The 14,736-nt window shown below is 34.5% G+C and overlaps 1 protein-coding gene and 1 non-coding gene across 2 annotated transcripts; both read right to left on the bottom strand.

Moving 5' to 3' along the window:
- Positions 1-1,025: 1,025 nt before the first annotated feature.
- On the bottom strand, positions 1,026-1,097 carry trnad-guc. Its single transcript has one exon. It is a non-coding gene; the product is annotated as a tRNA-Asp (tRNA).
- A 5,464-nt stretch (positions 1,098-6,561) lies between these two features.
- LOC109084464 (UV excision repair protein RAD23 homolog B-like) lies at positions 6,562-14,289 on the bottom strand. Its single transcript, XM_019099155.2, has 10 exons — positions 13,940-14,289; positions 12,540-12,621; positions 12,298-12,377; positions 10,876-11,207; positions 10,746-10,792; positions 10,533-10,660; positions 9,356-9,467; positions 7,302-7,459; positions 7,088-7,228; positions 6,562-6,711 (listed from the first exon to the last, which is right to left on the bottom strand). The coding sequence occupies exons 1-10, from the start codon at positions 14,006-14,008 to the stop codon at positions 6,598-6,600; spliced, it is 1,263 nt and encodes a 420-aa protein (XP_018954700.1). The 5' UTR covers positions 14,009-14,289; the 3' UTR covers positions 6,562-6,597.
- Between the last annotated feature and the right edge of the window lie 447 nt (positions 14,290-14,736).

The following is a 14,736-nucleotide window of genomic DNA, read 5'->3' on the forward strand; positions in this document are numbered from 1 at the left end:
TATAACTACACTTCAATCAGGACCACTTCCGTCAAGTATATTTATGACAATAATATTGCATACAGTTAGTGTTGGCGGTATGGTTATGTTCTGGGCAAGACTCCACAAGCCTGTCCATGCAGCCATGCTTGGACAGAGCGGGGAGAGCAGCAAGACAAACCCCCCTGGGGTACAGAACAGAACCATTATATGCATACATAATTACAAGTTACCATTACATGAGTTGTAAATGAAATGTGATAGAGACTGCTTCCAGTGAAGAGACTGTAAAGAAAGAACAAAGTTAGATTGGATTACAGGTTCAGTTGGTGGAGTTGGGGTTGGAGGAGGGAGTTAATTGCAAGCAGCGATGTGACAGAAGAGATGCTGAAGAATGGGAATTTAAATAGACCGCATGTGATAGGTGTCAAGACTGATTGGTACACGTCAGGAACAGCTGACTGTCGGCTGATGCAAGCGTGACTAACGTGGCCTGACTGAACTAACGCGATGCTGAATAATAACTGTGTAAACCGTTCTGGTTGGCTGTTCATATTGCAAAGGATTATGCTTAAATGCCGTTGCGTTCAACAGAAGTGTTGTAAATGAATGTCATTTTTGAAGCATTTAAAGTTTAAGCTTTGAGTATATCTCAGAACAAAAAGTTAATTTATCTTGAAATATTGTTCTATGGTTTGAGTGTTGCAACTAACAAAAAAACAAGCATGATTTTGTGAAAAAAAAAAAAAGATTTTGGGTTTAGGCTCTAAATTTAACTGTGCCACCCGGGTCGGGTCAGACGATCTCGGGTACAGGCCGGGTTCGGGCTTCAGTTTAAAGCCTGTGCAGACCTCTAATATAATCTCAACTTCAGTATTACCACGAGCTTCCACATTACATAGACATATACACCATCCTGAACTTTCTCAACAAAAAAAATCTCTGTGCCTAAGCTGAGGTCATAGGTACCTAATTCTTCTTGAAAAGAAATCATTTTTCATCTCATACCCATTGAAAATTAAATGTGTTTTCAAAAGATTGCTATCCTCCCCGTCGGGGAATTGAACCCCGGTCTCCCGCGTGACAGGCGGGGATACTGACCACTATACTAACGAGGAATAAGCTGAAAACATGGCCAGTAGATGGCAACATATACTTACACTTGAGTGTACGTAACATTGGCTGGAATTTTTTTCCAGTGCTGTGGTCAAAGGTCCTTAATCTCAACATGCTTCCTGGTGTTCTGCTGACCACTGCCAAAAAAAAAAATGGCTCGGAAGTAGCGACTCAGCTGGGCCAAATGCTCACGGTTTACAAAAAACAACTAACCCTCCATCTGGAGCACTATGTCAGGAGCAATAACGACAGAAACCTGATCCTCCTCAACTAAATCTTTCTCAGTTTCTAAGCTCTGGTCCAACTTCTTGTTTTGTCCAAGTCAATACCAAAACAAACCACAAGGGGTAGATGTTGGACAACTGAACATGTCTAACCTATATGTATGGTATATTACTTTGACTTTCAGTATAACTACACTATAACTGTGTAAACAGTTCTGGTTGGCTGTTCATATTGCGAAGAATTATGGTTAAATGCCGTTGCATTCCCACCATCTTGCAGAATTGTTGTAGTTTTAATGTCTTTTTTGAAGCATTTAAAGTTTAAGTTTTGAGTATATCTCAGAACAAAAAGTTAATTTATCTTGAAATATTGTTCTATGGTTTGAGTGTTGTAACTAACAAAAAACAAACATGATTTTGTGCTTGTGGCCCACCTCTTTGAATCAGGAGCACTATGTCAGGAGTGACATCAATGTCAGGTGGAGGAAAATCCTGATTCTTCACCTAACCCTCACTTAATCTTTCTCTGTTCCTAAGCTCGGGCCATAAATCAAGTTTAGCGTTAGTTCTGGCAGGTCACGTTAGTTAAGCTCGCGTCAGCTGACTCTCAGTTTATCCACATCTACCTATAGGGATGCGACACCTTTCACAGTACCCATATATAAGATCAGTATACAAGATTCATTTATAAGATTCAGTATTATCACCAGCTTTCTCGTTGCTCAACAGCTAATTACCCTCCTCCATCCCCAACTCCTCCTCTATCAGTATAAACTCTATGCTAATTGTCAGTAATCTTTGACTTTAGTGTTCCTGACAGAAGTACCCTCTTCTTGCTTGATAAAAAAAAAAAAAAAAAATTATGTCTCAAACCCATTGAAAATGAAATGGGTTTCAAAAGATTGCTATTCTCCCCATCGGGGAATCGAACCCCGGTCTTAGTTGAGCTTAACTCCCCTTAACTTTTCCCATTCATTCTCTATGGTAATGCTTAACACTACGGATGCAATATATTTGTGGCCACGCGTAGATTTCATGGCGCTGTTTCGCCTTTTATGTGGCGGGGAATTCAAGAAGCCTAGTGTCATCTGTCAATCATTCGCTGTGAAGGAGAGGAGACGCGTTTTTTTTATCTCAGAGATCAGTGGGATACACTCACCAAGCAGGTAAAGTGAATTATGTGCTTCTTTTTGAGAAAAAAAGGAATAATTAATTATTTACATTATTATATAATCATATTTATACGATTAATTATATCAGTTGTTTTGAATGATTTGTGATGTTGTAGTCTTTAGTGCAAATACTGTACACAAATAAATAAAAAGAAAGGCCTAAAACAGAGCTTACTTTATGAATTTACTGTTTTTTCAGCAGTTAACCACACAGTAAACCAAATTTTTATTTATAGATAATGCAACTGCTGTATTTTATTGTAATATCTCTGTTTGTAAAGTTGAATGTTCATAGATGTCTTGCTATATCATGTTGAACACAATCAAATCAGGTTAATAGTGTAATATAATATGTATTAAATAATATAATATATGAGTGATTCTTCAATTAATTTAACCATGTGTGCTGTTCTATAAAAACAACGTGTGTGTGTGTGTGTGTGTGTGTGTGTGTATACTGTATTATTTTCAACATTTACAGTGTGGTACAATTTAAAATAACTGTTTCCTATGTTAAATGTAATTTATTCCTGTGAAGCAAAGCTGAATTTTGAGCATTATTATACTCCAGTCTTCAGTGTGTCATACCATCCTTTAGAAATCAATATTTATATGATTATTTGCTCAAGAAACATTTCTTATTATAATCAATGTTGATGAATAATTTCTGAAGGATCACGTGATGCTGAAGACTGGAGTTATAATGCTAAACATTCAGCTTTGCATCACAGGAATAGATTACAATAATTAGAAAATATATTCAAATGCAAAACAATTAATTTAAAATTGTTTAAAATATATATATATATTATATATATATATATATATATATATATATATATATATATATATATATATATACATACATATAAATGCAAAATGCGTCTCCACGTTCAGCTCGCAATGGACCGATCAAAACGGGTGGTCTTTGTTCATTAAAATACCAGAAATATTGGCCTTGTTTGCACTGTATTTTAGTGTGTTTTTTAAATTAATTTTTTTGACTTGCATTGTTATTTTATCTTGCTCAGATTTGTAAACACTAAATGTTAGTAACTGCTATTATTAAACTCTGTAAATAATTATTTAATTTAAAATATTCAACCAGTCAAACGTATTTCTGCAGTAAGATTTTTAATGTTTTTAAAGAAGTCTCTTCTGCTCACCAAGCCTGCCTTTATTTGATCCAAAGAACAGCAAAAACAGTAAAATTCTGAAATATTCTTACTATTTAAAATAGCTGCTTTCTATTGAAATGTATTGTAAAATATAATTTAGTCACCAGCTGACAGCATCATAAACTTAACACTTGAGTTCTGACAAGTGACTGGATTGACAACTTTTTTTTTTAATCAGGTTAACATAAATTTTATAGTAATATAGAAGTCATTAAAGTACAATGTAAAAACTACAATATGTGTATTGGAATTTCTTAATACCATAGTATTTTTTTTTTAAAGTATGGAACTTGGGGATTTAGAAGCATATATGCAGTCTGATTATGGATCCATTACTAATGAATGAAACTATATCCATTTGGAGACTTCACTGAAGCTTTTTAAAAGCAATTTATTTCACACACCACTGAAACAATACATTCATAAATCACTCAGCAAACCCTTGTGTGCTGTTGCATTAAAGACCAAACGCCTCCATGTTCACTTTCTCCACACATCAAATCCCCAAAGAAGAAAAATGAATATAAAATGCTGAAATGAACCAAAACTGTATCACCTAGTGTAAACAGGACTTTTAGTCTTGCCTGTACCTGTCAGAACACCTATAGGTTTTTTAACATACTCGATAAAAATACCCTTCCAGCATTTTTAACTCAAAACTAGACTACAGGAGCAGGACACATCCTTTATATAAAAAATATATGCATTCTGCATCCACTTCAAGCATCGCAGCTAGCTCTGTAATTTCATCCATTTCCAGTTTCTAATTATGTTTGGCACTGTCTTAAGTGTGCAACAGAGACCAAGACAACACTGTTTTTTTCCTTCACTCGAATATGTACAACTATTCAAATTACAATGCATATTTTTATGAGGTTTTCGAGACCCGCTGAGACACTTAACCACATTCAGTCACCACATAAAATACCTATGATTGTTGCAGCATTTCGGGCTCCATTCAAAACCACTGATCATTCAGTTTCTACTGCACACTGACCTGGTTCTAGTGAGAACTTTAGAGTTAATCAAGAGATAGTTCACCAAAAAATTAAATTAACAATGAAATAAAAAAGAATGTTGGTAACCAAACAGTTGTCGGTAGCCATTGACATCCATAGTATGGAAAAAACACTATGGAAGTCAATAGCTACCGACAACTGTTTGGTTACAGTTGACAGATGATGGTAGTCATTGGCTTCCATAGTATTTTTTCCATACTATACTATGGAAACTATAAAATATCCTGTTAACTGTAACCAAATAGTTGACGGTAGCCATTGACATCCATAGTATAAAAAAAAAAAATACTATAGTATTTTTTTTTAACCGACAACTGTTTGGTTACAGTTGACAGTTGATGGTAGCTATTGGCTTCCATAGTTTTTTTTTTTTTTCATACTATGGAAGGCAATGTCTACCATCAGCTGTTTGGTTACAGTTGACAGTTGACGGTAGCTATTAACTTCCATAGTATGGAGAAAAATACCTTGGAAGCCAATTGCTACCGTTACCTGTTTGGTTACAGTTGACGATAGCTATTGCCTTCCATAGTATGGAAAATAAATCACTATGGAAGTCAGTGGCTACCGTCAACTGTTTGGTTAGAGTTGACAGTAGCCATTGCCCTCCACAGTATGGAAAAAACACTATGGATGCCAATGGCTACTGTCACCTTTTTGGTTACAGTTGACGGTAGCCATTGCCCTCCATAGTATAAAAAAAAAAAAAAAAACACTATGGAAGTGAAAGGCTACCGTCAACTGTTTTGTTACATATGACAATTGAAGGTAGCCATTGACTTCCATAGTATGGAGAAAAATACTTTGGAAGCCAATGGTTACCGTCACCTGTTTGGTTTCTGTTTCTGTTGAACATTGAATTTAGGTGTTTTTTTGTATGTTGTGTGGAGAACATTTGTGGGTAGCGTTTGATTTTAATAGTATTTTGTCTGTATCTGTTGGCTTCCAGAGTGTTTTTCTCCATACTATGGAATGTTGGTAACCAAAAAGGTAACGGTAGCCATTGCTTTCCATAGTATAGAAAAAAAAATACTCTGATTTTCAGAGTATTTTTTTTATTTTATATATACTATGGAAAGCAATGGCTACTGTTAATTAGCCAACTAGATTGTCACATATCAACTATCAATGCTGTTTTTTATCAAAACTCATGATTGTAGACGTTATCGACAAGTTATTATTTTAAACATGGGTTTAAAGATACTAACATACCCATGCAGTGCAGAAAATTTGGTTTATTTTTAATATTAATGGTTTGATGTAGGGGAACAGATGAGTTAAAAAATTGTTTGGTGACGTCCACTGCATAAATGTTGTATTTCACACAGTAGAGGCTAATAATGAAAGAAAAGTAAACACTAAATATGACATGGCATAAATAGACACCATTTTTAATTTGACATATTAAAAAAATGTTCCAGTGGAGAAAATGCAACAAAAATGGTACGACGTGTAGAAAAGATGTACGTCTATCCATCAAAGGCTTGTTTACATTGGTGACGAATTAAATTTGGCATCTACTTCGACTGAAACGTCTCATTATTAATACTGAAAAACAATAGCGAGAAATGAGGGATGACCTTGAGAGTTTTTTTGGTAGGGTTTAACTGTGATAAATAAAACCTCACTCGACTCACACAGCAGAGATAGCAGCAGAAACCAGACAGACAACAGACACCTCTTCGCAAAGGATCGGCTATATCTATCGGAAAAAAAAAATAGCTGTGCTGATAATAACGTCACATCATGGCTTCAGTTTAAACTCCATGAAAATCATCATGGAAGACCAGTCGACGTCCAATTCGCTTTAACGCACACATACACACACGCGCACGCAACGTGAGGTGCTGGCTATTGCTTTCTTTTTGTTGGTTTCCTTCATGTGTGTTCGTGTCTAAACGGTTAACGTTCACTCATCGTCAAAGTTCTGCTGGAGCAGGAAGTTCGCAGCAAGGTTTTCGTTCTTCTCGCAGGCAAAGTAGGCTTGGATGACGAGTCCCTCTGGAAACCCCAGAGCTTTTAACTAGAACACATAACGCAATTTTATAAAATGTTAAAACATGTTCAGTCAATCATTTTTAATTAATTATTCAAATTCAAATATATATATATATATATTTTTGTATTGTATTTTATTTTATTTTAGTTAGTTTTTATTTCAAGTAAGAATTTTTGTAACCCTGACATTTTGTATTAGATAAAATTTAAATTTTGTATGTGCATATGTATGTACAGTCGCAGCTTTAAAAACTGAATTTAAAAATTCAAATTTTTTCTTACTAACATGACCAAATGGTATCTAATAAAACTAAATTTCACATTTGTCTGTTCGTTGTCCCTAGTATCACAGAAATTATACTTCATCTTCAAGCCAAACGTTGGTAGCATTGTTAGCGTACCCTCTCGATGGCCTCCTTCTCCTGCGGCGTGACCTGGATGTAGTTGGTCTGTGGTGCGCTGGGAGCTTCAGCGGCTCCGGCTTCGCCTCCGTGTGGCTCGTTCAACATCTGCACGAATCGCTCCTGATGCTGCGTGATTTGCTGTACAGAAAAATAAGCGCAGATTCAGCATTGTGCGTCCAATAGCAGCGGCTCCGCGCTAAGCTCCACCCACCTGCAGGAGCTGCGGGTTGTCGCGGCCGAGTTGCTGCAGGAGCGCCGGCAGCAGTGCCGGGTTCTGCTGGATGATCTGACACATCTGCTGGAACTGCGGCTGGTTCCTCAGGAACTCCAGCGGGTTCGCCAAGGCCTGCGTCGCTCCCGACTCCACACCTGTTCACAGGACAGAAAGGGCTGTAGAGGAGTCTGGCCCGGGACGCCGGTGGATCGCCGTTGAGGAAAAGCGAAAAGAAAACCATTTTCTTTGTTTCCTACTGCACTGTATTACGCAACACCGTCTTTTCTGTGCCTCCAAATAAGAAAGTAAACAAAGTCAACATTTTCGAAGTGTCTACTTTTTAAGTCACATCTGCTGACCCTCACAAAATTAGCCCAAAATCAACATTATTATTAATATTAATTATGCTAATAGTATTAATGTTAATAATTTTACATTTATTCAAATGTTAATTTAAATCATTTTAATTAATTAAAAAAACAATATGAATAAAAAATATAATAAAAATTTCTATATTAATAATAATTTTATTTTGTTATTTTAGCACCACTGATATACTATTATGTATTTTTTCATATCTGAATTAGATGTTATTTTTATATTGTCTATTTTCACTTTTTAAGTTTTAGTAATTTTGTGTTTGTTTGTTTTTTAAAAATTTAAAATATATTACATTTACACTTTATGCTGTCTATGGTTTCCATGAAATTTGTCAAAACTCAACACAACATAAAAAAAACATAAAAGAGTCACATTAACTAAAACCATTTCATTTCTAATTTTCTTTTCTTTAGAACTCTAAATAAACTTAAACTTAAAATTAAATAATTTTGCTGTCTTTTTTCATTTTAAAAGAAGAACTTTAAAATAAAAGTGGCAAATATAAAGAAAAAACTAATTCAAAATATTAACACAAACTGTAATAATATACTATAATAATATATTAATAATAATAATAAAAAAAACTGATTGAAGCTTTTCAGAGACCAAAAAAATATTTGCAAAATTTGCAGCTTAGATGCACAAAAAATTCTGTGAATTTATTTTTTATTTTTTAAATCATTTAACCAGTTCTGTAATGGTGCGAGTGACTATACACTAAGCATAATTATTACCCAAATTGTTTGTACTGTAGTGTAAATTATTGAAATACTATTAAAGATTTTATTAATATTTTGAATTTGTTTTTATTTTAATATATATTTTTGTTGACATTTAAATTTTAGTCAGAGTTTTAGTAACTTTGTTGTGCGTTTTTGGCATTTTTTATTCATGTCATTGTCACATTTTTTGTAAGGGGAAAAATGGGTTTCTCACACTACCTTTCTGTTTTAGTGCAGCAACCGATTAATAATTGAGATCCAAAAAACAATCACCCAAAAATATAATTTCACAGAACTTTTGAATTTAAAACTCATAATGAAGAAAGTGTTAAATTTAGAGTAAACTTCTTCATGTAGCCTATCTCATATTTTAGTCTTTGTTAAGCTACAATAATGTTTTTTTGTTTTTTTTCTCTAACTTTTTTTTTTTTTTTTTTTTTTTTTTGCCAGTACATGTACATGGAAACCAATGAGGGTCAATTTGACCCCAACACCACCAAAATTTGTCCAGCCTTTACAAAACACATCTATGTTTCGAAAGTTTGCACACACATTCATAACCCAAAATGAGAAAAAGTCACCAAATTTCAACAAGTAAAACAGTTTAACCAGTGTTTCAAACAGTTTAGAAATCAAATGTAGGTCGAATTTACACTTTAAGAAAATTAAGTTTAAAAAACATTGCAAAATTTATGCACATCACCTTTAAGTCCAAAGTTCACATTAACATATTAATGCTAATTTGGGGGCAGATTTTATTGAGATATTGACCTTTATGCTTCCTTATTTGCCTAATGAACAGAACGTCAGTGATGCCCATGAGCGTAAATAAAGACTCCGCCATCAGCTGTGCTACCGAAACAACGGTTCAGCGAATTAGCAAGAAGGCGGCAGCTGCAGGGCAAATGGGCGTCTATTTCCACACGTCGTGAACAAATGGCCACTCACCGGCTGTGGCAGGCGGCGGCTGAGGTCGCTGTGGTGCTGGAGGGGTGGGGTTGGACACTGGCGTGGGCTGCACTACTTCCTGCGGTGGCTGTTCGGATTCTGTTGGAATACCCTGAGGAACGGACATTAACAGCTCATTCATTTGTGAATTTGTGCGGTTAAAATAAGGCACTATTCCAAGTCAACGTGAAACCAAGGTTGACCACATTGCCTTATTAATATTCATTAATTATGTGCACAATTCATAGGTGATATTCTAAATAAAAAGACAAATAAAATTAAATTAAAGAATTAAAATAAACTTGATTTAGTGTTTTTTTTTAAATTATTAATTAAAATTCGTAATGAATCATAAATTATAATACAGTTAATAAACATATTTATAATATTTAATACTTTTTTGTATTTTTTTATACATGATCATTAGACAGCATCAATAAAAATGAAATAAGTGTATTACAACATTAATTTTATTAACTTAATATGTATTTAAGTCATGATTAAAATTAATTTTAGTATTAATGTTATAATTATTGCTATTGTTATTTATACTAGTTTATACTTTTTTTATATTTATGCAACTTTGTTTGGTGATCACAATGGATGTCATTATTTGATTATCTTTTCATGTGTTAATATTTATCATTTAAAATGTATTTAAATAATTAGAAATCATTTATATAAATTATTATTTTTTATTTATTATTGATACATTTTATCAATATGTATGAATATTAATAATTTAATATGTATTTAAATAATTGTACGTCATTTAAATACTTAATTTAATATTACAATTTTAGTATTAGTATTCATTATGTATATACAAAGTTTGGACAAAGTTGGGTTGATGATCTAAATGGTTGCATTCGTTTTGTTTTTGTATTTTCTTACCTTTTTTCTTTTTTTTTGGATATGTCTTAAGATTTAAAAGGGGATTTTATAAGTAATTTTGCTTTTATATGAAAAATTTACAATATAAAAGAGTTACAAAGTGCAAACATCAATAAAAATTATCTAAACAATATATTAAGATTACAAAGTAAAAAAAGGGATTCCAAATGTTATTTCATGCTGACTTTGAAAAAAACTAGCATTTTAATCTCAGGGGTTTTTTTAGGGGGTGGGGGGGGGGCATCTGCAGCTTTACTATAGTAAGTACATTAGTAACTCTCACCATAAGCAGATACTCCACGGCTCTGTCCGGATTGTTATAACTTGCTCGTAAGGCGGCAATCACCTGTTCTCTCTCATAACCCATTGACATGATTTCCGTCACCAAATTCTCATACGCTTGACCTGTAACTAAAGAAACGAAAGGCGACAGACGTTAAAGTCAAGTTCTTTTCTCTTTACCTGGTTCATAACAAAACCGAAAACCCAAACATACCTAGTATGGACGCAGCTGCTTCTAAAATACCCAATTCATCTGTAATGCTGAACAAAACAGGACGACAAAATGAGAAATTTTAATTTTTTGAGCGATAAATTATTATTTTTTTTTGTGGGTGTGGCCGTACCTGGCCTCTGATTGAGCGATGGCCTGCTCCTCTTGGGCTTCCTGGTTCTCCTCTTCTGAGATCGGAGCGGGAGTCACGCTAACAGGCTCAGGATTTTCCGCAGCAGCCTCCGAGGCAGCAGGGGGCGCTGTACTGGGCGGCGCGGGCGGTTCCGTTGATGCCGCTGGTTCTATGGGAGTGGAAGTGGGGGTCGATACAGGCACTGTGGAGACAGCAGGAGGCGCAGCAGGAGTTGAGGGCGGATGTGCAGGGGTTTCGTCGACAGTTGCGCTAACGGTAGCGGCAGCTGCTGGCGCGGGAGCAGGAGCTTGGGGAGGTGCTGCAGGTTTGGGCTGTAGAAAAAGAAACACAACTGCACAGAGAACTATAGAAACCTGCTAATGAACTCTAACATTGTTTCTATCCAAAGTTGCGAATAACTTGAAATGAAAGTTCACATAAAACACATGCGAATAAAGAAACGTGTTCACGAGAACAAAAACATCACTTCCTGGGAAATGGGCAAGTTTGAGTCTTTTTCCTACAAAAAAAAAAACTTTTTTGTGAACGCAATCTTGTGACAATGTTCTGATAAGTAATTACACCAAATCAGTTTTTTTGTTGTGCATCATGGAATTTATTCAGTTAGGGTATGTTTACACAAAAATGTTTGTACTAAAAATGGAAAGTTTGTATTAAATTTTTAAAATTGTCGTTGTTATTGTTGATATGATGCAAATAAATTAATGCATAGTATTATGCATACCAGGCCATAAATTAATAGTAATTCATACGAATAACCAGCCCTAAACCTACCAGTCGCATTATTCATAGTTTACCAACCCAATCTCACAGCAATTCCTATGTATTTTAGGAGGTTGCAAATTTGTACAAAGGACCACCCCTAACCCCAGCCATAAACCTACCTTTCACAGAAATCGAATGAATTTAGCCACCTCATAAAATACGTACAAATTGCTTGTGAGATAGTGTTACACAGAGAGGATAATGGTTTTGTTTTTAAAAACGTACACTTTGAAACCTGTTTTCAAAATGTTGCATATTCAGGCCCCGTCAAGTTATTGAACTGCCGAAAGACATAAAAAGTTTTCAGACTTGTTTTTAGTTGAAAACTGTCATGAATACACACCCTAAATGTGATTCCAACATAGTTTATGGAAATATTTTCTTATTGGATAAAAAAAATTATCCTCCTCAAAAGTGTTTTTAATTGTTTTATGTGCATCGGTTAATGTATGTGCATTTTAAGATTTTATGCACATCTTGGCATTTCCATCCAGTGCTTTTTTTATGCAACATCCTAAAATCTGAAAGAGCGTGTGGAAGGAAAATAATTTTTAAAAGGCTATAATGGGATTTAAACTTGCATATATACATGTGAAGAAGGCAATGAGAGAATTGTAAGAGATAAAACAGCCTTACCTTTGTAACCATCACCACGACAAAATTCTTCTCATCTATCTTGTATTCTTTTAGAGGTATATCGTCATTCAAAATTTTGCCTGCATTTTATGAAAGGAAAACACAAACGCAATTTCATAAATCTAAGAGCGACTTAGTAAAACTGAAGGAGGATATGGTGCATCCAAAAAGTAAAATTTGGCAGTAATTATAATATATAAACTTTGTGATGGCAGAAATAACAAATCTCCAAAGAAACAGACCTGCATAGATTAGTTTTTGACCTACAGCTGGAAAAGCATCTTGCCCCTTTTCTTCCTCTATCTTCTCTTTTAGAGCTTTTACCTGTATTTACAATATACAAGGACAGAATTTTATCAGAAATATCTTCACAATTCAAGATTGTGCTTTCTAGGACAAAATAAGACTCAAGAACTGTAGGATTACGAAAGCAGGCAACTAATGGTCATGTGCTTCCCAAACTATCTTCAAGAACCAAAGCAATGGATTCATATGGGCATATGCTGAATTATGACGTCCTTTCATCTCGTTGCATTGCTGAAACACAGTCAGAATGATACTGCATTATCTGGATACATTATATAAAAAAAAAAAAATAAAAAAAAAAAAATAAAAAAAATCACTCTAAATGAATTCAATGAATTCAAAGAACACATTTAGAAAAACTAGCCATTTAAATGACCAATATACAATCATCTGACTACATAAAAATAAGTTTTAAACAATAACCAATCATAACATAAATACAATCCATATCAGTAATGCATTGTCATTCTATGAAAACAAGAAGCATGGCAAGCTATTTTAATATTAATTCATAAACAAACTGGCATATACTACTGTGTATTCCAGTTATTAGTAGCATTTTTAATTGTTCTAGTAAGATTTATCAAACTATAAAGTACCCATTTATTACTTATAAAAAATGGCCTTTGAGAGAATAAATTATACTAGTCACAGTTGGCATACATATACATTTTTTATTTATAAATACTAGTATCTATTGAATATAGATTAGTAAAGCTAAAATACATACTAGTAACTACTGGTATAAATAAAAATAACAAATATTTAACTCTAATGAATAGTAAAACTAGAAGAGGTACAAGTAATAAGTTGGTAGTGTATAGTTAACAAACCCCCAAAGAGTTTAGTGGCAAAACATTAGCATTTTTTTTTTAACTAGTAACAACTCGATAATTAGTAGAATAGTGACAAGTCCTAGTGTCTAATGAATACGCATTAATTACTAACTATTGGAATAAAAAACGTTCTAGAATAAGTAATGAATAGTTATCAGTGAAATAGACAGTATGTACTTATCACTACCGGACTACTTGCTGGCAATTAAGATAAGTAACAAGTAACATTAACAAGACTAGTTCGTTTAATCGAATAGGGGTTAAAACGGCTTGCCACAAGACGATAGTATAAACAGACCTTTAAAGTAAACAACACGACCGTTATTTTCAAATTAACGGCCGTTAGAATGTGCGGCTCTGTGACGTCACCCGTTATAATGTAATATTGTACGATGACAGCGACTGCTCCACGCGCGGCAGCCGCCGGAGGCCGCGGCGTTTCCCCGCGCGTCACGCCCGCTCGCTGGCGTGTTTACACGGGCACAGACGCGCCCACTCACCGTCAGCTCCTCGTCTATCTGCACTTTAAACGTCTGCTGCTGGAGGGTCTTCAGAATGATCGTCAGCATTGTGTCTGAGCGCGAGACCCCGGGAAATACAGCCTCGGAAGTGTCTTCAGCGAGCTCGCGTGGAGATGTGACTCAGCTGTCTTCAGGAGGGATGAGGCGCCTGTGTTATGGGAAGACGCCATCTACTTGCTGAATTGGACAAGACACATGGACGTACAGTGACCCCTAAGAGTCTTATGAACGTCTGACTGGCATTATCCGAGATAAGAAACCAAAGCAACACGTTTCTAGCGCTTTCCTCAGAACTAGCTTCACTGGGTCCGTCCCTAGATAGTACACGGACGTCTGCAAGATGTCTGTTAAAGATAGTTTGATCTGGAAAGCATCTGATGTGTACAAACATCTAATAGACGTCTTTAAGATGCCAGTTTTACATATATTCTATGTAAAATTGGCATCTTTTGTGGTCTCATGTTGGAGACCACACACAAAAAAAGACTATTCTATTTTAAAACACTCGTTCTTAGTTCACAGAAATATGATTTATATATAGTTAGTTTTGAAAAGCATTTACAGCAGTCTTGATTTAATTGAAAATTAATTAAAAAACATTTTTGCTAACTGAAATAAAATAGAACGAATTAAAATTCTTATTTAAACTAATTTCTAATTTTCATTTACTCTATCTTAATGTATTAAAATAAACTGAAAAAACGAACGAAAAACTATATAGACATATTTAAAACAACAGAAACTGTTAAAAAAAAATGACAAAACATAATAACTAA

Source organism: Cyprinus carpio, chromosome B22 (assembly GCF_018340385.1).
Source record: "Cyprinus carpio isolate SPL01 chromosome B22, ASM1834038v1, whole genome shotgun sequence".
Classification (NCBI taxonomy): domain Eukaryota; kingdom Metazoa; phylum Chordata; class Actinopteri; order Cypriniformes; family Cyprinidae; genus Cyprinus; species Cyprinus carpio.